We start from the raw sequence: 24,130 nt of genomic DNA, 5'->3' as shown, positions 1-24,130 counted from the left end.
ACGGACAGAACCAGTCTGATACAGGAAGTGGGATTTCTTTCTTCACAATTAAGACAAAACACCTGCACTGAACTACAGGGCAAAATTAGAACCAATCCATAAGATATACAGAGTGTCTATTGACAGATATTAATAGTCAACATTTCAAGGCCTCATTAGCATATGCAGAAATAAATATTATGTTTTTGTGTGTGAAATAGGACAGTACAGTTATACAGATAAAAACAAATTGTGAAAAACAAACAACTTTGTGGGTTTATGTATATGTGTGTGTGTCGCTTGAGAATATAACTAGCAGTAGTTGTAGTCAACATTTCAAGGCCTCTTAGCATATGCAGAAATAAATATTTATGTTATTTTACGTTATTATATTTGGCTCAACTAGTGAAAAATGAAGAATTAAAACTTGTAAACTCAGCTTTTTTGTTTATCTATTTTTTATTTACTTGTCAACATTTCTGAGAAATAACATTTCAGAGAAATAAAAAAATAGATAAACTATATTATAGTTGTTGGGGGGGGGGGGCATTGAGGCTGCTCAAAAAACACAAGTTGTTGTAATAAGTGTAGCTATAACACTATAACCCTCTGAAAAAAAAAACAATACTGAGAACAAAATAACAATTAAATATCAAATCAATAAACATTACAATTTGAAATGTCTATATCAGTGGTTCTCAACGTGGGGTCTGGGGACCCCTAGGGGTCCTTGAGAGATCTGAAGGGGGTCCCCAATTTATTTCTTGAAAATGTACCACTTTTTTCTGGAAGTTTTTTTTTTTTTAATTTTACCACTTTTTCTAGATTCTTTTTTTTTTAATTTGTTTTGGAATTTTACCACTTTTTTCTAGAAAATTTTTACTTTTTTATTTTTATTTTGAACATTTTTTACGATAAATTTTACCACTTTTTTTTAAAAGAAATGTTTTATTTATTTTTATTTTTTACTTATTTTTTTGAGAATTTTAACCACTTCTTCCTAGAAATGTTTAAATGTTTTTGGAGAAATTGGACCACTTTTTTTTCCAGAAATATCTCTATAATATTCCAAAAATTCACGCCATTGGCCCTAATTTAAAAGTATAAAAAAGTAATGTTCTTCAGTCTCAGAACAAATATTTGTGTATTTCTGGTGTTTACTTCTAAATGTGGTCCAATGGTCTAATTTGTGTCAATTTAGGGGTCCTTGATGTACAAAAGGTTGAGAAGCACTGGTCTATATAATATACTAATTTCATGGTTTCGTGTCGGATGTGTTGGGTTTTATTTTGAAATACAGAACCGGAAGCGCGGCCATTACAATGCGGCCGGCTTGACGCAGCCGAGGAGAAGCTGGAGGGGGAAAAAAAGGAAAAAAAAATACGCCGAAGAAAAAAACGGCTGATCTGAGGGTTTGAGGGCGGATTTTGGACAAAGTTTCCTCAACTGTCCCGACCCGAAGAAGCTCCGGTGGGGGGGGTTGTTGAAGGGGAATCGCTTCCACCGGTAATTACCAACAGGACTTACTATTATTATCAGTCGGTTGTTGATAATGAACTGTTGGGTTTTTTCAGTGTGTCTGAGAGCAGCAGCAGCAGAGCAGAGCACCGTCGTCGTCGTCGTCGTCCCAACCGCCGGAAGTCTGCATGCATGAAGCAGCTACGGCGGCGTCGACGCTTTTTTTTTTTTTTTTTTTTTTCCTCTCTGTCTTCGTTTTTTTTTTTTATTCGAGACTTTTTTTTTTTTTTTTTTTTTACTCTTTTTTTTCTAGAGCGAGATGAGCAGGCAGTTGAGTGAGCGAGTGAGTGAGTGAGGAGGAATGAGGACGTTAACTGTGTTTTACACATGAACAAACAGGCCTCCGTCGGTGGTGTAACGTTAGCTTAAGAGCGAGCCAGCGAACAAAAGGAGAGAATTAATGGAGGCGAGTTAGCAAGTTAGCATTAGCTTCGGTTAACACAAGGGGGGAAGAAGCTAACCAACCAGCTAGCTAACGGTATAGCTTCTTCCCCCTTGTGTTAACCGAAGCTAACGGTAGCTCACGTTTGTTTTATAACCCAAACGTCTCATTTCAGCCCTTTAGCCACGGATTAGCTCATCATCCATCATAACGGCAGCTTTATTTCGTAGCATTCACACGAATCCTTTCATCAGTCAATCAATCATTGCTAGCACTGTTAGCCACCGCAGCTAGCTAACATTTTTTCTTTTTTTGGAGGGGGGGCAGTGGTGGGGGGGTCTGTTTGTTGTTGTTGTGCCCCCTCAAACACCCCCCCTAAAAAAAAGGCTCTCAGGACACTGAAACATTGACTTTTATTTTTTCTTCCTCCTCTTGTGTTGCACTACTAGATAATATGGAAGCCCACATCTGCCAATATAAGACTCAATAACTCAAAATAATGAGTTAGTATCTCATTGTTTTGAGTTATTGACTCTAAATAATGTGATTCTATCTCAAAATAATGAGATACTTTCTCAAAAAAATGACTTAGTAACTTTATTTTTAATTTAATTCAGTTTATTTGATAGGGACAATGCAGGTTAACATAGTGACACTTCCACTCGTTACAAACAAGTCAATGTGACTGATGTTCTGCATACAGAGAGATTATAGCAAATGCTAGTTTCCAACTCCCGTCCCTAGTTAGGCTTTTAGTAGAAAAAAAGAAGGTAAGAAGAAAGACATCAAAATTACATACAACACTATAAAATGTACAATACATCTAAAATCATACCAAGTCATGACACATTAAAAATGCATACAGTTCTGATTTTGTTTCAGCCAGACTTTAACTTTTGTATTAAAAATTCTAATGTCTCGGGTTAGTTTTATTTCGGTCGGTAGTGAATTCCACATCTGGGAACCCTTTTTTACAGTTGCCACTTGCCACTTATCTCATTAACTTTCTCAAAATAATGAGTTAGTATCTCATTATTTTGATTTACTAACTAAAAAATAATGAGATATTTTCTCATATACTTTCTTAAAATAAGATAAGTCAAAATAATGAGATACTTTCTCAAAATGAGATACTAAGTATGGTTTATAAATACTACCGGTATATAAATAAATTTTACTTAGTCGAAATAATGAGGTATTTTCTCAAAATAATGATGAGATACTTTCTCATAATGTGATACTAAGTCAGAATAATGATGTACTTTATCAAAATGAGATACTTAGTATGCTATATAAATACTACCGGTATATAAATAAATTTTACTTACTAAGTCAAAATAATGAGTTAGTAACTCAAAGTAATTAGATACTTTCTCAAAGAAGAAAGAAGATTATTTTGAGTTATTAAATCTCTTTTTCCCCCATCAATTGGCAGAAACGGGCTTCCATAAAATAACGACCCTGCACAGCCACAGCAGTCTGTGAGGGAAATTAAATTAAAGTGAGACACTACTACAGGTGAATATGGTAAAAAAAAAAAAAAAACTAACAGATATCACCATGAAACTGACCATGTCCATTATTTGGATTAAGACAATTATTTTTGTTAAATTTTGTCAAATTTTATGTCTAAATATGTAATGAGGCTACATCTAATTAAATATGTGCTAAATTTGCATACATTTCCAGAACAGAAACATCTGAACATTGGATAAAGCTACTTTCAAAACTCTTGTTTTATTTTGTTGACATATTGGAATTCACTTTTGGTGAATTTAGGAGAAATCTACAGACAAAAGAGACAAAATAAAGTGAAATAAAAAAAAATGTATGAGAATTTTCTAACATTTCTTTCCACTATTCTGAAAGAAGACATCATTAGGAAGAGAAATAGCCCAAAATCTCAAAATTGATCAGTGCACGAAAAAACAAAATGCCTGTAGTGTCTCGCCTTAATTTTCCCTAAGATGATCACCCCCCCCCCCTCCACCCCTCATCATTTTATTTATTTATAGGTTGTGCAACAGCAGAAGAAGGGGAGATAGAGGAGGAGAGAGGCTCATGAAAAATAACATTACACGACATGTATTGAGCTGTGCATTGCTGCTAATATGTTGCATGAAATATATAACATGTCTCCTCTTAATTAATCACGTTGAAGTTTATTTTTGATGGGCCTGTGCTGCTCTCCTCCCCGAGGGGCTCGACACTTAAGTCTCAGCTCGTCTGTACTAACCTGTAATTATTATTACATGCATGCTTTTTTTTTTTTTTTTTAATATACAGTGGCATGTAGAAGTTTGATCGCCCTGGTTTAAAATGTCTGTTAATGTGAAACAGTAAAACAAGTGGAAGATGAAATGATATCTAAAAGACATAAAGCTACAGATGACACATTCCCTTTACATTTTGAATAATATAATTTGGATTTTATTTTCATCTGAGAGCTCAAGTCTACTTGGTTTTCCCATTCTTTTGCAGGCTGCTGCTTTGTTTCCCCTTTTTCACTCTGAAACTGTAGAAAACTAAAATAATACACTGAGATTTATTAAAATTGTACAAAAAAAGAGTGTTTCATGTTTAACTTTATGTCTTTTGGAGATCGTTTCATCTCCCACTTGATGAACTGTTTCAACATTAACAGACATTTTAAACCAGCGGTGCCTGAACTTTTGCATGGTGCCGCTGTATCTCGGTGTGTGTGAGCGGTATGGCTATGCATGGCGTTCACAAACAAAGAAAAAAAAATCTACACATGCATACTGTGAAAGTCAGAAACTCCACAAGTCGGTTTTTCTTAAATAATAATAATATTAATAATAATAACAGTTGTATGAAGTGCTCATGCATGCATGTCAGCACAGAACGATGAAAAGTATGAAACTTCCCTTTTTTGTTGTGTGCTACAGAGAAACATGTTGCCCATGTGTCAGTGGGAGATGGCCAGGAGGCAGGATCAGAGGGTTCATGCTGAAAAGATAGATGGTAGTCTTTTAAACAGTGAGTGTTGTTCGCAACAAAACCAAACAAAACAAAAAAAAAAAAGAAAAAAACATACGCAACTCTTAGAAAGGACATTGTCTTCACCACATACTGTTTGGCTGTGAGTTATGTTTTCCATCCAATAAACATTTTTGACACGTAACTTGACTTTTCCCAAAGTGTTTTAAACCACCAACCAGCAGCAGCAGCAGCAGCAGCAGCAGCCTCCTCTCTAAGATTGTGAAATTTCATTTGTTAACGGCAACACATACTGTGTAACAGACTGGTGAGGCAGTGCATGGGCTGTGTGTACCTACTACAGATATTATAACAAAACAAAACAAAAAAAGCTTCACAGACTGATAATCATTAGTGTTTCTTGCCTCTTCTGTCCTCATATATCTATCTATTTATCCATCTATCTATCTGTCCGCTCTGGGATCGATCATCTTGGCTTGATTCCTTTTCATGAATCCGATCAGATATTATTAAAAACAAACTTAATTAATTAATCCTAAAAACATACAGATGCATCTCAGTAAATTAGAATATCATGGAAAAAGTTAATTTATGTCAGTAATTCAATTCAAAAAGTGAAACTAACACATTATATAGATCCATAATTACACATAGAATGAAACATTTCATGTCTTTATTTATTTTAATTGTAATAATTATGGCTTATGAAGACCTACATTTCAGTATCTTAAAAAATTTGATTATGATATTCTAATCTATAGAGATGCAAGATGTGTTTTTCCTTCCACCCATAGATATTTTATTTGTTAAAAGCCACGTTAACCTGACTAGTCTTTGAACGCCACACTGATGCGTTGCGTTCAGGATTCAATGGAAAGGAAACGAGCTAAGATGATTGAAACGCAGCCGAAGAAGCAAAGCAAAAGCAAAAGAAGAGGAAGAAGAAGGAACAGGAGAGTAAAGAAAGAGGAGGAGGAGAGAGGAGGAGCAGGACGGGTGTTTTCTAAGTGTGTTGCTTTTTAATTACAGAAATAATGGACGATTCCCATTTCAACTCATCATACTTTTGGTCTCCCGTCCCCACTGTACAAGGACAGGTAGAGACAAACTTATTGTTGGAATTGTCTTCAAATACACATGGTTGTTTTAAAGTGACACCTGGAGAAAAAAAAAAAAAAACATTGTTTAAGGCTGTAAAGATGTTGATAATGATGATTGATGACACACCACCACTGAATGAAATCCGTGACCTTGGCTTCTTTCTTTTTTCTTTTTTTAACATCACACAGTTGAGTTTGTTGACGAGGAGGCGAAGTTTTTTAAAATGATCACTCCTCTCCTCTCTCTTTCTCTCTTTCTCTTTCTTCCTGTTTGCATTTTTACTTTTTTGTGCATCTCATCTCTCTTTTCTCTCATTGTCTCCTCCTCCTCCTCCTCCTCTTCCTCCTCTTCTCTTCTCTCCCGACATGGACCAAACCAAACCCATCGCTCCTCCATCCTCCATCCTCCTCTTTCTTTCTTCACTTAAACCCACTCTCATCCCCCCTTTCCTTCTTTACTTGTGCATTTTTACTCTTCATCATCCTCTCGCCCCTCCATCCTCCCTCTTACCCCCCCCCTCTACTCCCCCTTCCCTCCCTCCTTCCCCCCCTTTGTCTCTCTCTCTGTAGATCGAGAACGCCATGTTCCTGAACAAGGCGAAGGAGCAGCTCGGTCAGGAGAAGACCAACGCCGGCTCCTTCCCTCACCCGTCTGCGTCTTCCACCTCCTCCCCCCACTACCCGACGGCCGTGCTCGCCATCCCCGGCTCCCTGGAGGGGGGGGGGCCAGGAGGAGGGGGGGTGAGGGTCGTCCCCAAACAGGAAGGAGGAGGAGGAGGAAGTGGCGTTGGACCTCTAGGTGCAGTGGGAGGACACCTGCATCAGTCGCACACGTCACAGAACGTCACCGTCGTTCCCGTTCCCTCCACGGGGATCATGACGGCAGGTCAGTGAATGAAGTGAAGTGAAGTGGCGTTCAAGAGCCGAGCCACACGCTCTTAAAGGGATAGTTCAACATTTTGGCAAATTGGCCCATTGCCATAATAATCCCTATAGTCATAGCAGTAGGTTCGTTACCTTTAATTGTCGGTGCAAGCTGTTTTTAGAACGGCGGAGCAGAGCCGTGAGCTGCTCAGAGCTACGCTACAGAGGCTCATTATGGGATTTCTTGGTTTCCCTCATCAAACTCATCAAATACAAAATCCAACAACTCCACAACGCTCTGGTGGACAAGTTGTGATATTTTTGGGGGAAGAGGAAAGAATCAAATTTTAAAAAGGGAAGCATTAATGGTGGTCAGGATCTCTCTACTGTCCTGTTATACACTGCAAAAACTCAAATATCTTACCAAGAATATTTGTCTTATTTCTAGTCAAAACAAATCTCATTATACTCAAAATAAGAAACATCACATAAAAAGTAGCTTGTTTTCATACAGTTTTTACTTCTTTCAAGCAGATTTTCACTTGAAATAAGTAGAAAAAATCGGATAGTGGAGCAAGTTTTTCTTCCTTATTACAAGCACAAAAATCTTGCTTTCACTGGCAGATTTTTGTACGTATTTCAATTGAAAAAAAGTTGTGACCTGCACATTCACCACGCTATGAGATAATAACGGAACGTTACGAGACGGAGCCGTTTTAGTGGTAAATTCATGCAAAACCGCTGATACGAGTTTCCGTATCCGTTTCGTAACGTTGTGTTATTATCTCATAGCGTGGTGAATGTGCAGGTCACAACTTGTCCACCAGAGCGTTGTGGAGTTGTTGGATTGTGTATTTGATGAGTTTGATGAGGGAAACCAAGAAATCCCATAATGAGCCTCCGTAGCGTAGCTCTGAGCAGCTCATTTTCTCCTCCACACTGATTGGATATCGCGGCACAGCGTCACGCGATGTCGCTTGAAAAGTTCAAATTTTTCAACTTCAAGCAACACATGCGATGAGTCATTTGCATTGATTTTGAATGGAAGCTTGTGGCGTTCATCGCCTCCATCGCGTTTGGTGTGAACACACAGTTCTGCAGTAGTTGTGTCTGTCCCTGCGTCGCCACAGCAGCGGATAGTGGGAGCAGACAGATCTTAGGCTGTTTACATCCCATAAAACCACAATTTTTTCTCCACAGACAACATCAGATGGCTTCAACACACACAGAGAGGTTTGTTCACTTCAAGAATGACGACATGTTTGTAAACTGAGCTGGAATACAGAGACAGAACTACTGAAGAACAGGAGCAGACCTAAAATATTAGTTTCTCTGTTTGTTTGTTTGTTTGTTTGTTGATATTACTTAAATATCAGAGAGTTAAAGGTCTGAACTTTTCTCCCTTAAAATGTCTCTGAAGGATTTAAAGTTTTATTCTTCAGGAATCATCTAAAGTTTGTTAAACTGTTTCACAAAAACATCCCAGTGACCGAACTCTGACTGAACCTCAACATGCAACATGAGCTGAGTTCAGTCTTATCAGAGGCTTATAAAGGCAAATTGTCTCCATGGAAACAGCTGTAAAGTGTCTTTCACTGCTGTAGATTATTTAAAAATGTCCTTAATTGATACGACATTTAGTTGTTTTTGTTCTCATTATTGTCAGAGGAGTTTTCACTCATGACATAGAATGTTTCTAAGCAGCTTTTACCTCAATACTCCTCTTTTTGTTCTCCTGCTGCCGTCTAACAAGTAAATATGTTCAGATAAATTGTAACTAGTTCCATCTAGTTCATCTCTTGTTGATGACAGATAAGACTACACAGATATACACATGGTAACATGGTAGATGATAAATAACCTTATCCGCCGCTCCATGGATTGATTTCTCACCGGCTTCGTTGTTGGAAACAAATGCACATGGAGGAGAGGAGGGTTAGAGACACAGAGGAGGAGAGACCAGACTTGGCAGAGTTCATCTTTAATGTGTTTTATGCAGCTTTATCTTCACATATTTAATTACAGCTGATACTGATCTATAAGTGACGTCATGTTCAGCAGGTTTCAGTATCAGCTTTAAGACGAATGTTGTTTTAAAAACCTTTCAGCATCATGACGAGTGTGTTGTGTTGTAATGCTGCGTTCAATTGCACTCGGAACTCGGAAAGATCCGGGTCAGAAATTCCGACTTCCGAGGTAAATGCGTTTCATTGCGCAACCTCGGAAAACATGGCCGGCCACAGTAAGCTGATGTCTTTCGAGCATAAAAAAGTAGCTACTGCTGGGGAAGAACATTAGCTGCTTGGGGGAGAGAAAGAGAAACGCCACTTCTGCAACACACAGTCTTGAATGCACCAGTGAGGGGAATCCTGCATGCGTCACAGCAAGCCGTGCAGATTCAACTCTTGCTGCAGTACGCATGGAACTAGGATATATTCCCTTTTCCATAACTTCCCCCTTGCTTAGACGTCTAGGTTGGAAAATAAATAGCCTAAAAAAACAAATACCTCTCTCTCTCACGGTGTGCAACGCCATTTTGCTTTGACGTAATTCCGACCGACTTGGGCTGCTTGGATCCTACCCGAGTTCCAGAGTCAGAGTCCTGACTTCAAGGGCCGTTCTATTGCATTTTTCCGATTCGGAGGTCGGATCTTTCCGAGTTCCGAGTGCAATTGAACGCATAAGATGCATAAGCATAAGATCCAATCCATCTTTATTTGTTGAGCACTTTAAAGCATCCACAGTGGACCAAAGTGCTGCACAGAATAGTAAATAAAAAGCATCAGAAATAAAGACATAACCCCTTACATAAGGCATAAAATCAGACAGAGTCAAGGTCTTCCTAGGGAACAAAGGCCAGGGAGGTGAGATTTATAGCGGTGAAGGTAAATCCCAGTCGGACAGCAGAGAGAACAGATGTGGAGCGTTTGTTTGGAGCAGCTGGACAGAAGTGACAGTTTGTCTTATCTCCTTCTCTTCTTCCTCCTCTTCTCAGCGGGGTTGGTCATCACCACGCCTCAGGGCACGCTGGTCCCCACCGCCTCCACCCAGTCCTTCGTAGCCGGACATCCCACCGCCACCACCATGATCGTGTCTGCGGTTCATCCCTCAAACGCAGGTAGCTGTAAAAAAAAAAAAAATAAATCTGTTAATCTGAGTTAAAATCATCACAGCACCGACACTTCTTCTAACGTCTCGTCGTCTCTGTCTCCTCCGACTCGTTTCTCCATCGCTCGTCGTCTCGACTCGTTTCCTAGGTAAGAAGGACGACATGTCCATCCCTGCTGTTGTCATGCCAACGCCATCGAAGCGAGGCAGGAAGAGCAAACAGATGATGAGCCGGGTGACGGGAGTGGGCGGAGTCCTCCCGCCAGGAAGCGATGCTTTAATACTGGCTCACCTGGCAGCCGGCGGACAGGTACGTTATATTTATATCATAGATTATAGTATTTTTACAGGGTTCTTACGGATCCTTAAAAAGTCTTAAAAGGCATTGAATTCATTAATCTAAAAATAAGGCCTTAATTGGCATTAAAATGTCTTAAATCAATTTTTCAAAGGTCTTAAAAATGTTAACACATGGTAAGTGGTATTTTATGGTTGTAATTAGTCTCAAATCTCAAAATAATTGGTAACATTCCGACATAGAGAAGTTAGTGGCGGCCGTCAACGCTAAATTTCTCACCGCCTCCCGCTCCCGAGTCAGTGTTTTTTTTTTTTTCTGACTTTTTATGCATTTATTTTGAAAGGACAGCTGGAAAGAGACACAATCCAATGTTCATGTAGCAGTCACTTTACCTTGGAAGTGGGTAAAATTGTCAAGCCTAACCCTATGTAATTGATGTGGGTTTTTTTTTCTGCATTTGTGTTTATTGTGAAGTCGGTCTTAAATTTCATTTCAAGTGGCTTTAAAAAAGTCTTAAAAAGTCTTACATTTAACTTGGCTTAAGCTGTAGGAACCCTGTTTTATACACATTATTGATTATGATCACACACACTGTCACCGTGCTGCAGCACCACGCCGGTGACCCATACGACCTGTCCAACGACGAAGATGACCACACCAGCAAGGACGGCCCCAAATCCTACAGGTAGGAGGACACACAAACACATCACAGATTTATTTTCCTATTCTATTACCGGGTATATTCTATATTTTTTTATTCTGACACTATAAATAAATTAATTTATATAGAAACATTCAGAATTAGGAACAAGCCAAGTAGCCAAGGGAAGAGTTTCACTGTCGGTGCTAACACTGGCTGTTGCCATCTCCTCTGGCTCGACACTGTCAGTCCCAGATTCCACATTTTCTCTCACATTTCTCTCACCGATGTCCCTCTCTCACTTGGTCTTGGTTCCACTTTGATTTTTTTTTTGAAAATACGACTCGATTTTCTTCATTTTTCACCATCAGTCAACTTTCCCTCAACGCTCGAGTATCCAACTGATAACACTGCGTGAGGTACGTTGTGTTCACACCGAGATCGCTCCGCCCAGCTTGCTCGCATCTACCTGCCGCCGGACTCGTACTGCTGGAGAAACTAGTTCCCCTCTCGTACACACACACACACACGATGATGATCAATCTGTCCTCCATGCCAGCCATCGCCACCGCGCATATCCACCGCAAAAGTTGAAGAATTTCAACTTACGTGGGCGGTGAATTTGGACTACTGCGCCGCTCAACGGGGCTGGCCGGGCGGCACGGCACAGGTTGCGCGACTTGTATTGACACAGTGTAAACTCGCCGCAACGAACTGTCATCACGGGAGTTCTGTGTTATGCAGGTGTGAAAAAAGAAAGAAGTTGTAGGCTGTGACTTGTCGATTTGTATACAGATGCGCGAAAATTGTACTCTACTTTGATCCACTTTGTATGGATTTGTTTTACGTAGGAGCAAAAAGCGAATGAAAGGGTTGAAATCCGCACTCGCACCTGTGCTCCCTTTTTATTTTTTCTACTCACACAATCTATTTTTAGACGCATATGCGAGTAAAATCCTCGCACTGTACAGCATTGGGCATAATGACTGGGGGGTCAGGAAATAATTAGTTTCTGTCCATTGAACACCATTCATTTTTTTACGCTCTGAATGGTCCCATGGAGTCCAGAGGGAGGGGCGGGACTTTGCCACTCAGTGTCAAAACCATTACAAAAAACAATCAAATCTGCCATTACATATATTTTAAAAGAAACATTTGGACACAGAGGCTCAAGCAGGATGTTGTGTGATTAAACCTCTCCTCCTCCTCCTCCTCTTGTCTCCTCTTCGCCTCTCGCCCCGTCCAGGTGTCGGATGTGCGCGGTGACGTTCTTCAGCAAGTCCGACATGCAGATCCACGCCAAGTCCCACACGGAGGCCAAGCCCCACAAGTGCCCCCACTGCTCCAAGTCGTTCGCCAACTCCAGCTACCTGTCGCAGCACATCCGCATCCACAGCGGGGCCAAGCCCTACACCTGCACCTACTGCCAGAAGACCTTCAGGCAGCTCAGCCACCTGCAGCAGCACACACGGTACCGAGGCCACGAGGCCACAAGGCCACCAGGGGGGGTTTGTGCATGTAGTTTCTGTGCACATGTGTGTGTGGGTGTGTGTGGTGATGGTGGATGGAGAGGGGAGGGAGGAGGAGGGAGACAGTGTGAAGCTCTTTCTGCTCAGTCTGAGCATCAAACAAACTTTAATCATCATTTAACACTAATTTAATCAAACACGAGTTGTTTTTATTCATCATCACAACAGGAAGTCGAACATTTTTCTGCCCTAAAAACATAAAAACATGAAAACACGTCATAGCCGGCCGTCCAGAACTCACAGAACCAGAGTTTTAACAGACTTGTTGGTGTTTTTTTTCCTTTTTCCTCATCCTCCACTTTGTTCCTGCTTGTCTGCATGTCGCTTCATCTCACGTCGGGAACAACAACACAACACACTGCCTGCTTCGTGTGAGGGCAGAGGCCGACGGCGGCACCGACCTGCAGGAATGATTCACTTCCTCTCATTTTAAATTACATACACTGCAAAAACTCAAAATCTTTCCAAGAATATTTGTCGTTTTTCTTGTCAAAATGTCTCATTTTTAGTCAAAACTAATCTCTTTCCACTTAAAATAAGACTAGTCACCTAAAAATCAACTTGTTTTTAGATAATTTTCACTTGTTTCAAACTAATTTTCAATTGAAATAAGTAGAAAAATCTGCCAGTGAAAGCAAGAAAAACTTGCTCCACTATCGGATTTCTTCTACTTATTTCAAGTGAAAATATGCTTGAAATAAGTAAAAACTGTATAAAAACAAGCTACTTTTTATGTGATGTTTCTTATTTTAAGTAGAATGAGATTTGTTTTGACTAGAAATGAGACAAATATTCTTGGTGAGATATTTGAGTTTTTGCAGTGAGAGATCCTGACCACCATTAATGCTTCCCTTTTTTAAATTTGATTCTTTCCTCTTCCCCCAAAAATATCACAACTTGTCCACCAGAGCGTTTTGGAGTTGTTGGATTGTGTATTTGATGAGTTTGATGAGGGAAACCAAGAAATCCCATAATGAGCCTCCGTAGCGTAGCTCTGAGCAGCTCGCGGCTCTGCTCCGCCGTTCTAAAAATAGCTTGCACCGACAATTAAAGGTAACGAACCTACTGCTATGACTATAGGGATTATGGCAATGGGCCAGTTTGCCAAAATGTTGAACTATCCCTTTAAGTAAAACAGTTAAGTTGATAATTGTGGTTTTAAATTGTCCTGAAGTAGCAGTTGCGTTGAGTTTGAGTGGATTTTGTAAAATGTTCCAGGTTGGTGCGGCGGAGAAAGTAAAAGGAAAGAAGAAGGAGAAGAAACAGAAGAAGCGTCCAGGTCTTAAAAAAATAATTTCACTTTTAAACCCGTATTTTAGATGTTTAGATCGTTCATTATTAGAACATCAGTTTTATCAGTTGTAGGAGTCGTTGACGCTGCAATTAAAACCAAGAGCTGCAGTTCACACGATGCGTTCAGTGTGTTTTAGCCTGGTCCGTCACTTTAAAACTCTAGAAACACTAGAAACTCCTCTGTTGTCGTTGTGTTGTAAACTTTTTATCCAACTGAATTTGTAGCACGTTTGTATCTTTTGCATGTGTTTCTTCCTGTTTTCCTATCAGCCTTGCAGTGAGTTGAGCCCTCAGAGCCACCGTAGGAAAACGTTTAAATCCTCCAGGTTGTTTGTTTTTTCCCATCAGCCACCTCTCCTCTCCTCCACCACCACCACTTCCTCCTCCAGTTTCCAGTTGTTGCATGTTTCACACACACCGACGTCTATCTCGACCTCTACTGGTGTGAGGTCGCTCCGTCTTCACTCTGCTCCATGTTTTTTTTTCATCTCACATGTGAACTCTTCGTCCTCGTCCTCCTCTTCCTCGTCACTCATCTTCTCCATGTTTGGTTTCCTCTGTGGGTTTTGAAAGAGGACGTTGCTCCGCACATTCACATGCTGCACTCCAGTGGCGTTCATCTTCACTGATCCATCGGTTCGATTCGATTATATGATGCATTTCGATTCATCACATCCTCAATTTTTCATTATTTAAACATAAATAGTCAGATAAATATGATTAGAGCCGCAACAATAATCGATTATTGAATTAATCGTCAACTTTTTTGATAATCGCATAATCGGTTTGAGTCCAAATTCTCTGATTTCAGCTTCTTAAATGTGAATATTTCTGGTTTCTTTGTTACTTTATGACAATAAACTGAGTCTCTCTTTGGTTTGTGGACAAAACAAGACATTTGAGGACGTCATCTTGTAATTTGAGAAACACTGATTGATGTTTTTTAACATTTTATTGACCAAACAACTAATCGATTAATCGTTTAAATAATCGACAGATGAATCGATAATGAAAATAATTGTTAGTTGCAGCCCTAAATAAGATAACCCTTTATTTTACATAAGATACAAAATAGAAAATGTCATTTATGTAAATTAATTTCCACAACGCAGCAGCTTCCTCGGAGTCTGAACACACAAAGAAAAAGAAAAGGCCTAGTGCTTCAAAATAAAACAACAATCGTCCCATTAGGAATGCATTGATGAGGCCATATTTGGAATTTATTTATTTATTTATTAAGATTATTTTTGGCGTCCCTACTACACTTTCACACTCGACTGAAAGCAGAAGTCACACCCGATGGAGAGAGAGAGACTGCGAGAGAGAAAGAGAGCGAGAGAGAGAGAGGCGTGACTGTGCTTGCTGTATGTTTTTGTTCTGTGTTTTCACAACTCAGACGCAGCACAAAGAGCACACTGTCAGTCAGTCAGTCAGACCTGATCATCTGCAATCAATCAATCAATCAGTCAATCAATCAGTCAGTCATTCAATAACTACTGTAGCGATTGATTGATCGCAGATTCCTGTCGACTTTTATATACCACAAAAACGCATGATTTGCTCTTCAGTTCATCATGAAGTTTGGGTCATGCTGTAGCTTAAAAATCTCTCGCTGTTTCTCTCTCTCTCTGTTTCTCTGTCTCCAACCCCCCCTCCCCTCCCCACCCTTCCTCCCTCCTCCTCCTCCTCCCTCCTCCTCCTCCTCCTCCTCCCTCCTCCTCCTCCTCCAATCCTGGTTTCCCCGTGTTAGAAACCACACGGAGGCCAAGCCCCACAAGTGCCCCCACTGCTCCAAGTCGTTCGCCAACTCCAGCTACCTGGCCCAGCACATCCGCATCCACACTGGGGCCAAGCCCTACACCTGCTCCTACTGCCAGAAAACATTCAGGCAGCTCAGCCACCTGCAGCAGCACACACGGTACTGAGGCCGGGCCGAACCGGGCCGAACCGGACTGAGCTGGACCGGGTTTAGGGTGGATTTCACATGTTTGGAAGGGGTTGGGAGTTTTTTAATGTGTGCATGTGTGGTGGGAGCAGGCGGCCTGTGGAGATTTGTGTTATAGTGTGTTTGTGTTTCTGGTAGAGCTGCAACAATGAATTAATCGATTAATCGCACAATAATCGATTATTATAAAGGGATAGTTCAACATTTTGGCAAACTGGCCCATTGCCATAATCGCTATAGTCATAGCAGTAGGTTCGTTACCTTTAATTGTCGGTGCAAGGTGTTTTTAGAACGGCGGAGCAGAGCCGTGAGCTGCTCAGAGCTACGCTACGGAGGCTCATTATGGGATTTATTTTGGTTTCCCTCATCAAACTCATCAAATACACAATCCAACAACTCCACAACGCTCTGGTGGACAAGTTGTGACCTGCACATTCACCACGCTATGAGATAATAACACAACGTTACCACACAGAGTTGTTTTAGAGGGAAATTCATTTAAAACAGCTGATGCACGTTGCCTTCAGGGACAGTTTTTCAGCAAGCAGTCTCTGCATTTACCTCTAAAACAACTTCTAAAAATAGCATGCACCGACAATTAAAGGTAACAAACCTACTGCTATGACTATCCCTTTAAATTAGTTTTGATAATCTAATATTCGGTTTGAGTAGTTTTTTTAAAGAAAAAAAGTCCAAATTCTCTGATTTCAGCTTCTTAAATGTGAATATTTCTGGTTTCTTTGCTCTTTTATGACAATAAACTGAGTCTCTCTTTGGTTTGTGGACAAAACAAGACATTTGAGGACGTCGTCTTGTGGTTTGAGAAACACTGATTGACATTTTTCAACATTTTTTAACATTTTATTGAGCAAACAACTAATCGATTAATCGTTTAAATAATCGACAGATGAATCGATAATGAAAATAATCGTTAGTTGCAGCTCCAGTTTGTAGTAGGGCTGTCTGATGCTTCGTATGTTAAATATTCAAATTATATTCAGATTTTTAAGCTCATTATCTACACTTATATCAGCTTATTATTATGTCCCGCGTTTAACTAAAGGGCATTTAAACCAAATCTGTTATGTAACATTTGCAACACACCAACTCAATATAAAACTTAAAGAAGGGAAATCGAAATATTATTATTATTAAGGTGCAACATCCGTGATCCGTTCCAACCGCTCTCCACGGCTCGATCGATATCGATATACTGTACTATAACAATATCTGAACATATGATGACGTTTGTTGCAGATTAGCAGCTCTTAAATTCATCAGTACATCTCTAATCCTCAGATATGATGATGAATGATGCTAATTCATATAATTTAAGTACAATATTTTACATGCGTGTTGATATAAATTGTGTAAAACTAAACTATTTTTTCTTTCTTTCTCTTCTCTCTGTAGGATTCACACCGGTGACCGACCGTACAAGTGTGCACATCCAGGCTGTGAAAAATCCTTCACTCAACTATCCAACCTCCAGGTAAAGTCACTGCTCACACACCTGCTGCACAGAGTTTAGTTTAGTTCATAACTGTAGTGCAATGAACTCTGGGTAAATAATTAAATGAGAGGGGGAGAAAAAATGGCCGACTGTGAAGCAGCATCCAATTGTTTGTGTTCTGTCAGAATTACAGGAAGTTTTATTTTGAAAAATCAGCAAATAGTGAAACAGTAAAACTTTTTCCTCTCTCCTTAATAATGTGAATAAATGACAAATTATCACCAACGTTTTCCTGTTTTGTTGTTGTCGGGTGCCACAGGTGTCATTGGCGGTTACCGTGGCAACTTTTATGTTTACGTTTATTTGTGAGGATCCCCCTTAGCTGTGCTCTAAAGGGTCCTTGAGTGGGTTCAAGGGTGTCCCCAACTTTTTCGCAAAATTGTACCAATTTCTTTTTTCCAGAAATTTTACATTTTTTCCAGACCTTTCTTGAAATTTTCCAAAAATGAATGCCATTGGCAGTAATTTGAACGTACATTGACTAAAAAAAGTAACATTATTCAGTCTGAGAACAAATAATTGGGTATTTCTGGTGTTTGTTTCAAAGTTTTCTGGGGCTGCAACTAACAGTTATTTTCATTATTGATTAATCTTTATCGATTAGTTGTTTGGTCAATAAAATGTAAAAAAATGTTGAAAAATGTCAATCAGTGTTTCTCAAACCACAAGACGACGTCCTCAAATGTCTTGTTTTGTCCACAAACCAAAGAGAGACTCAGTTTATTGTCATAAAGGAACAAAGAAACCAGAAATATTCACATTTAAGAAGCTGAAATCAGAGAATTTGGATTTAAAAAAAGAAAAACTAACCAAATCGAATACTCGATTATCGAAATAATTGACGATTAATTTAATTAAAACATTGAAACATACATACAACCATGACATGAATAAGACAAGTCAACAAAAACTTACATTAAAACTTTACAATACATATAAATCTTCATCTTCACCCTGTGTAGTATATGCGCATATATTATCTTACAGCTATGAAATTACAAGATATTTTTTTATTTGTCCCCTCTCCTCCTTCTCCACAGTCTCACCGTCGGCAGCACAACAAAGACAAGCCGTTCAAGTGCCACAACTGTAACCGTGGTTACACGGACGCTGCGAGTCTGGAGGTGCACCTGTCCACACACACTGTCAAACACGCCAAGCTGTTCTCTTGTGGCCTCTGCAACCGCTCCTACACCTCGGTAGGTCAAAGGCATAGACTGTAAAAAGAATGGACGTAGCGTCCGTGACGTCACCCATTGGTTTGGGGGAGTCTGTTTTGTGCCGCTACTACGGGGGTTTGAGCCGCGCCATGTTGGATTCTACTTGCCATATTTGGAGCGGTGCGGCCGTTGGCCGGCCGAGAGCCCGCCCACTGGCCTCGTAGCAGCGGTCGCCGGACCTGTCACTCAACGGTTCTGCGCCCTAATTGGCCAGAACTTTAAACCTAATAATAGTAAAACGGTAGAGTTTAAAAAAAATTCACCCCCCTCAGAGTGTGTGCGGGGGTAGAAACTATCGATTGAGACCAAAAAAATAAAATGTACCAGGCTGTAAATATGTTTTTTTAAGCTGTAAAATCGGCTATTTTAACATGGGGCTCGATTGGAGTTGCTCCCTTCTGGAGCCAGCCCCCAGCGACAGCCGAGGGGATTGCAGCTTTTTGAACGCGGAAGTGAGCTTCACTTCTCAGACCGACAACTGCCCCCTTGGTCAAAGGTCAAGTCTGAGATCACAGAGTCTTTACACCACAGGCCTCGATGCCCAGTTTCAGTTTGTTTCCTATGTCTGATTCTCTTTGACTGTTTATTTACATGTTCTATCAGAGGTGACGCATATCTGATATCTGCTTTTACACCTACTTTGCTTGCGTGAAACAACTGGCTGAAGAGGAAATAAAGTAGTGGGGTTTTCTAAAGACGAAAGGAGATTCATTAGGTCACGTCATAATTCCATAATAAGTTTAGTTTATATCCAACATGTCACTGTTAACAAACTGAACATCTAGTCTGTCCTTTCAAAATAAAGTTAGTGAAGTGGCTGCGTGGAGCGGAGCTGTTGTGAGATGAGCAGCTGACGGTGACGTTGTGCCGCTGTCCGATTCTCACAAAACCTCTTGGACACACATGTGGCCATGTGTTTGTTTTTCCTCTATTGATTTATAATCGTCTCGTTTCACTCCCTCTTGCCTTCATATCAATCTGCATATAAATAATTGGCGTGCGGCGGACACCAGGAAAACTAAACCGTGTAATAGTACCTATGACAGTGACCACAGCTGGCCATGTCCAGTCCCACGTGTCAATCACAGGCTACTAGAGGTTCAATGAACCTGTGGGCACGGGAATTAATATTATTATTGATGACGTATGACACGCATTGCCAGGAAAGATCCGATCTGTCTGTTTAGACTGAAGACGCACTGGCAGATATCCGATTTATTTCCACCTATAACGGGGCCTGAACCTGATCTGACAACATCTGATTCCATGCGTTTTTTCCCGTTTACCACTCATATTTCAGATCCGATCTGTTGCCACTTGACAGGAAAAAAAAAATCTGAATTGTGCTCCTTGAACCTTGTAGTGTAAAGAACCAGAGAAGGAAAAACAAGCCGCCATGTTTCTGTCTTCATCATCCTCATCATGTCCTCTGTCTCTGTCTCTGTCTCTGTCCACAGGAGACGTATCTCATGAAACACATGAGGAAGCACAACCCCGACCCGCTGACGGTGGCGGCCACGGTAGCGGCCCAGCAGGCGCAGGGCCTGACGCCGGGCCGCGGCCGGGGTCGAGGCCGAGGGCGAGGCGGCGCGGCGGCGGCGGCGGCCAGAGCGGCTCTGCTGCAGAGCCAGAACAACGCCAACCAGAACCCCAACGCCGGCCCGCCGGGCAGCTACCAGCAGCAGCCGTCGGAGGTCCCGTGTCCCTTCGACCTGCACCAGTACAAGACGGTGGCGACCGGCGAGATCCAGTACAAACCGGTCTCGGTGGCGGACCTGCCGGTGGTCCACAAGGACCTCTGTCTCACCGTGTCCACGTCGGCCATCCAGGTGGAGCACATGAACTCGTAGGCGGCCGCGTCTTCCCACTGACTCTGACTGTCTGCAGTGTAAAATACAACAAACTGAAAAAAAACAAAAAAAGGTCCAGAGCAGCGTGAGAGTCCCATCGTGTGATCGGTGTTCGAGTCCCATCGAGCAGGACGGGGAAACGGCTTCACGACGAGTGGAACCAGTTCATCAGAGTTCCATCGCGTTCAGAGTGAATCCGCTCGGCGCCGTTTTCCTCCTCCTACGTCATTGTTTTCTGAACACGTCGTTACAGAACTCAGATATTTTACAACGTGTTTCTCTTCCTGAGCCTGTTGTTGGTGCCAAGTTTCACGGCCGCTCACGGGTTGTTTGACGACAGTTTTACAGCTTTTATTGAGATTTTAAAAGTTCAAGTCCAGTGCGTCACATAAAAAGTTGGTTAATTTTGCACTTTGACAAAACAAAGAGTGTCTTTGTTTTTAGACAAACTTGAGTTGAAAAGATTCAATAATTGTTGATTTTTAAAAAGAAAATCCCCAATAGTTCATTAGTTCTGAGCTTTAATGACAGAAACACTGAGACATTGAAACATGTAAATTAAAATAACAGCTGCTGTAAAAACAAACCTGTGGAGCGGTCGTGTCTCTGAGCTGAAACTCTGGTCTGGGACATTTATCTAAAAACTGAACCAGAGGATTAAATCCACACCGGACCTGAGAGCTGATCCTGGACCAGCACATCCTGCTCCAAGAGTCTGGATTTCTTTTTTTTTTTTTTTTTAAAAGGGGGGGCCCTTCTTTCTTTATTTCTTTTTTTTTTATTGTATTGTTTGCAAAAAGGCGTTGTCTTCGGTCGTCATCACCAGAGAGTAAAAGGTGTAAAATATCTGTAAAGTTTTAGTTACACTCTTCTCTGCACTCGGCTGCAGAAACAACGACAACAACGGTGTCGCTCTCCAATCTGAACTTTCTCCACCGTCGGTTTAGTTCGAGGCCAAAACACGAGAGAGAAAGAAGAGGAACTGTAACAGCAACTGAGAAGAGGACGGACTCGTAGAGAGAGAATCCACAGAGAGCGAAGGATGCACTAAACACCCGGAGAGACGGAGAGACAGGGATGGATGAAGGGTTCGGACAGAAAGCACTTGATGAAGCTTGTTCTTCACGCCTATGTTTGTCATCATTGTACTTTTTTTAATATATCATGTATGTATTTTTCTACCAACAGAGGAACGAGTGAACAAAAAGAGAGAGAGAGAAGTGAGAGCGTGAGTGTGAAGGGAACAGAGAGAAAAGTGAAGCGTCGTCATCGATGTCGTCGTCCATTTTTTTCTTACTATTCAAAAGAAAGTTTGACTTTCCTCCTCCGGTGAGTCATCGTCATCGTCAGGGTCGGTAGCTGTCGGGGAAAATAATGATGATTGTGTGATGATGATGATAAAAGAAAAAGAAAAAAAATGGCTGACAGGTACTGTTATCAATCTTTTTTTTTTTTAGGGAACTTTTCATACATATTATTATTATTATTACTACTTTTCATTATAACTGTAAACTGCAAATGTTATCCACATTATTATCAAACGGAGGCATTATTGTATTTCAGTATGCTGTACATAAAAATAGATAGAAAAGAACTTTTTCATCTGTAAAAGGGAAGTTTTGTCCTGTGTAAAAGCATCGTTATGGAAACTTAAAGGAAACTCAAATTAATTAACCAAGTACCAAATCGTCGGCTGCGTCCCAGGTCTCTTGCCTCAGCGGCTCGTTAGGGAATTTCTACCAGAGAATTATGGGAAAATATTATTTCTTATCTCTTCTTTTCAGTGTTTTTTTGACTCCTCGACTTTTTCCTGCACTTTGACCCGACAGGTCGTCACTCCAGATGTTCAGTCTCATCATCATCATCACCACCACGGTGTAAAAAAAAACTCCACAGAAGCTTGAACTGAACAACTGTGAATTTTTTTTTTTTTTAACTCATTTTAATCGGAATTTAAAATGAATAAATAAATAAAATTGACTGAAAGATGAATAAACGTTAAACGAGTCGACCTGGGACACGGCCGCCATGTTTTTGTGCACAAGCTATCTCTACCCAATCAAAACGTTGCAGCAGCCCCTCCCCCCTCCTACACACACACACACACAGGGCTGCCTGTCTTCATGTATACTCCTCCTTGTATTTCATTGTGTCTTTTTATGAAAAATAACCCATTCTCAATATTCTTGTTAATGTTATTACTGATGCTCCTGACAATAATAATAATAATGATGATGATGATGATGATGATACAGTTATTAACTGCCCTCCTATGCTACACTCTTCATACTGTATTGCACAGTTACACCTCTTGCTCATCTGAACAGACTGTTTCTTCCCTTAAGGAGAATAAAAAAAAGAAAAGAAATGAAAAAAGTTCAAAAACATTCAGTTTATGATGAAGAAGCTTCAGACTGCATGGTACTGAGACGAATGTATGGTTCTCTGACTCTTTTTTTTTTTTTTTTTTTTGACTGGTTTGATAAAATCTGAGGCCAAAGTTGTGTCTGATTTTTGCTGCAGAAGAATTTTTTAAATCCTGATCGTAGAAATGACAGAAAGTTTGTTCATGATTCATGAGTTTGATGAAACTGAAAGACCACGGGCTTGTGGGTCAATATTTATAATGATAATCTACCAACAGACTTTATTGATCCCCGAGGGGAAATCCTTTTGTTACAGAGCTCCTATATGTAGTATAACCTACAGAAGAGTTAGGAAAACAAAGATATGGGTAAGTCATTTTAATAATAAACTCTATTTTTATAGCATCATAACATAAATTCGGCTAAAACATGCTTCACATGAGAAAGTAAGAATAATAATTTAAAAAATCACAATAAAAGTATAAATTAGACATACAAAAGCAGTAACAGTGAAATAAAGTCCAAAAACTGAAAATAAAGGTGTATGAAAGTTTTAAAACAAACTGTTATACTGTGATATTAAGATCTAAAACCTTAAGAACAAAATAGTTAAATAACTTAACCAGATCTACATGCTGCAACAGGAAAAATGCCAAAGACATTAGTTCATATAATTAAAACCTCTGTAGAGACAGAAACAGGTGAATAACCAGGTGTGTTTGTGGTTCTGTGGTGAAGGAGGAAAAAAAGAAATGAATTGATTCATGTGTTTGGTCGGTTGTAAGCTTCAAATTTACAAAAAAGACGGCACAGTGGTACAGTGGTTAACAATACCGGGTTTGAACCCTCCCTGAGTTTACTCTACACCGTCCTCCACTTAATCCAAAGACATGAACACCGGGTTAGTAGGTTAATCAGTTAATAGGTCAATCATTAATCTGTACTGTAAGTGTGAATGTGTGTGTGTGTGTGTGTGTGAGAGGTTGTTTGTGTCTCCATCAATAAATCATCATGATCATCGTCCTCAGTCTGTAATATGAATATATCTACATGTGCTAGTTCAGTAGTTAATATTATTAATATTTATATCAAATATATATATACAAAATATAACATCTTACATTGTTATATTAGTCTGACTAATCAATACATTTACTGTTGGGACTTTATAAGTTGATATGATGCTGCTTTAAATAAGAATTTTAAATGTTTTAGATTAGAAGTAAGAAAATGCCTAAAAAAAAGTAGCATAAAATGATAAAATAATCCAGAAAAGTAAAGTAAAATAATCCCAGATCTGTACTTTAGCACAAACTCCATTGTTTTATTGTTTTCTATTGTTTTGTATTCAGTCTCATTCAGGTTATAACGGGGATAAAGCTCCAACGGGGCACTGCTGACAATACACGGCACTCCCTCTCTTCTTCCGGCCCCTGCGACCGAGACACGGAAACCCCCTTCGTTCGGAGAGACAAATCCCTTCCACAGGTCTCCGCCAATCAGCGCCGGCGCCACAGCCGCAGCAGCCAATCAGGAGAGACGTTCTCCCTCTTGGCCCCGCCCC

At 40.3% G+C, this 24,130-nt stretch overlaps 1 protein-coding gene across 4 annotated transcripts; it reads left to right on the top strand.

The window, feature by feature from the left end:
• Nucleotides 1-1,379: 1,379 nt before the first annotated feature.
• Nucleotides 1,380-20,773, top strand: znf384a (zinc finger protein 384 a). 4 transcript variants are annotated; one of them, XM_083982145.1, is made up of 13 exons: nucleotides 1,380-1,485; nucleotides 4,789-4,879; nucleotides 5,870-5,937; nucleotides 6,511-6,826; nucleotides 8,005-8,037; nucleotides 9,800-9,922; nucleotides 10,062-10,222; nucleotides 10,819-10,895; nucleotides 12,097-12,321; nucleotides 15,423-15,590; nucleotides 17,031-17,109; nucleotides 18,171-18,329; nucleotides 19,808-20,773. In XM_083982145.1, the coding sequence occupies exons 2-13, from the start codon at nucleotides 4,795-4,797 to the stop codon at nucleotides 20,198-20,200; spliced, it is 1,887 nt and encodes a 628-aa protein (XP_083838271.1). In that variant the 5' UTR covers nucleotides 1,380-1,485; nucleotides 4,789-4,794; the 3' UTR covers nucleotides 20,201-20,773. The 4 variants fall into 4 exon arrangements, with proteins under 4 accessions (XP_083838271.1, XP_083838272.1, XP_083838273.1 ...); XM_083982146.1 differs by lacking the exon at nucleotides 8,005-8,037; XM_083982147.1 differs by lacking the exon at nucleotides 15,423-15,590.
• Nucleotides 20,774-24,130: the final 3,357 nt, after the last annotated feature.

Source organism: Trachurus trachurus (assembly GCF_905171665.1).
Source record: "Trachurus trachurus genome assembly, chromosome: 11".
Classification (NCBI taxonomy): Eukaryota; Metazoa; Chordata; class Actinopteri; order Carangiformes; family Carangidae; genus Trachurus; species Trachurus trachurus.
This window is presented reverse-complemented; position numbering and strand designations above follow the sequence as displayed.

Bases quoted from the DNA above. Each gene is read 5' to 3' on its own strand.
- znf384a (XM_083982145.1), top strand. From the start codon at position 4,795: ATGTTGCCCATGTGTCAGTGGGAGATGGCCAGGAGGCAGGATCAGAGG. The intron at 8,038-9,799 runs GTTTGTTCACTT...TCCTCTTCTCAG, and splicing joins GCTTCAACACACACAGAGAG to CGGGGTTGGTCATCACCACG. The intron at 17,110-18,170 runs GTAAAGTCACTG...CCTTCTCCACAG, and splicing joins CTCAACTATCCAACCTCCAG to TCTCACCGTCGGCAGCACAA.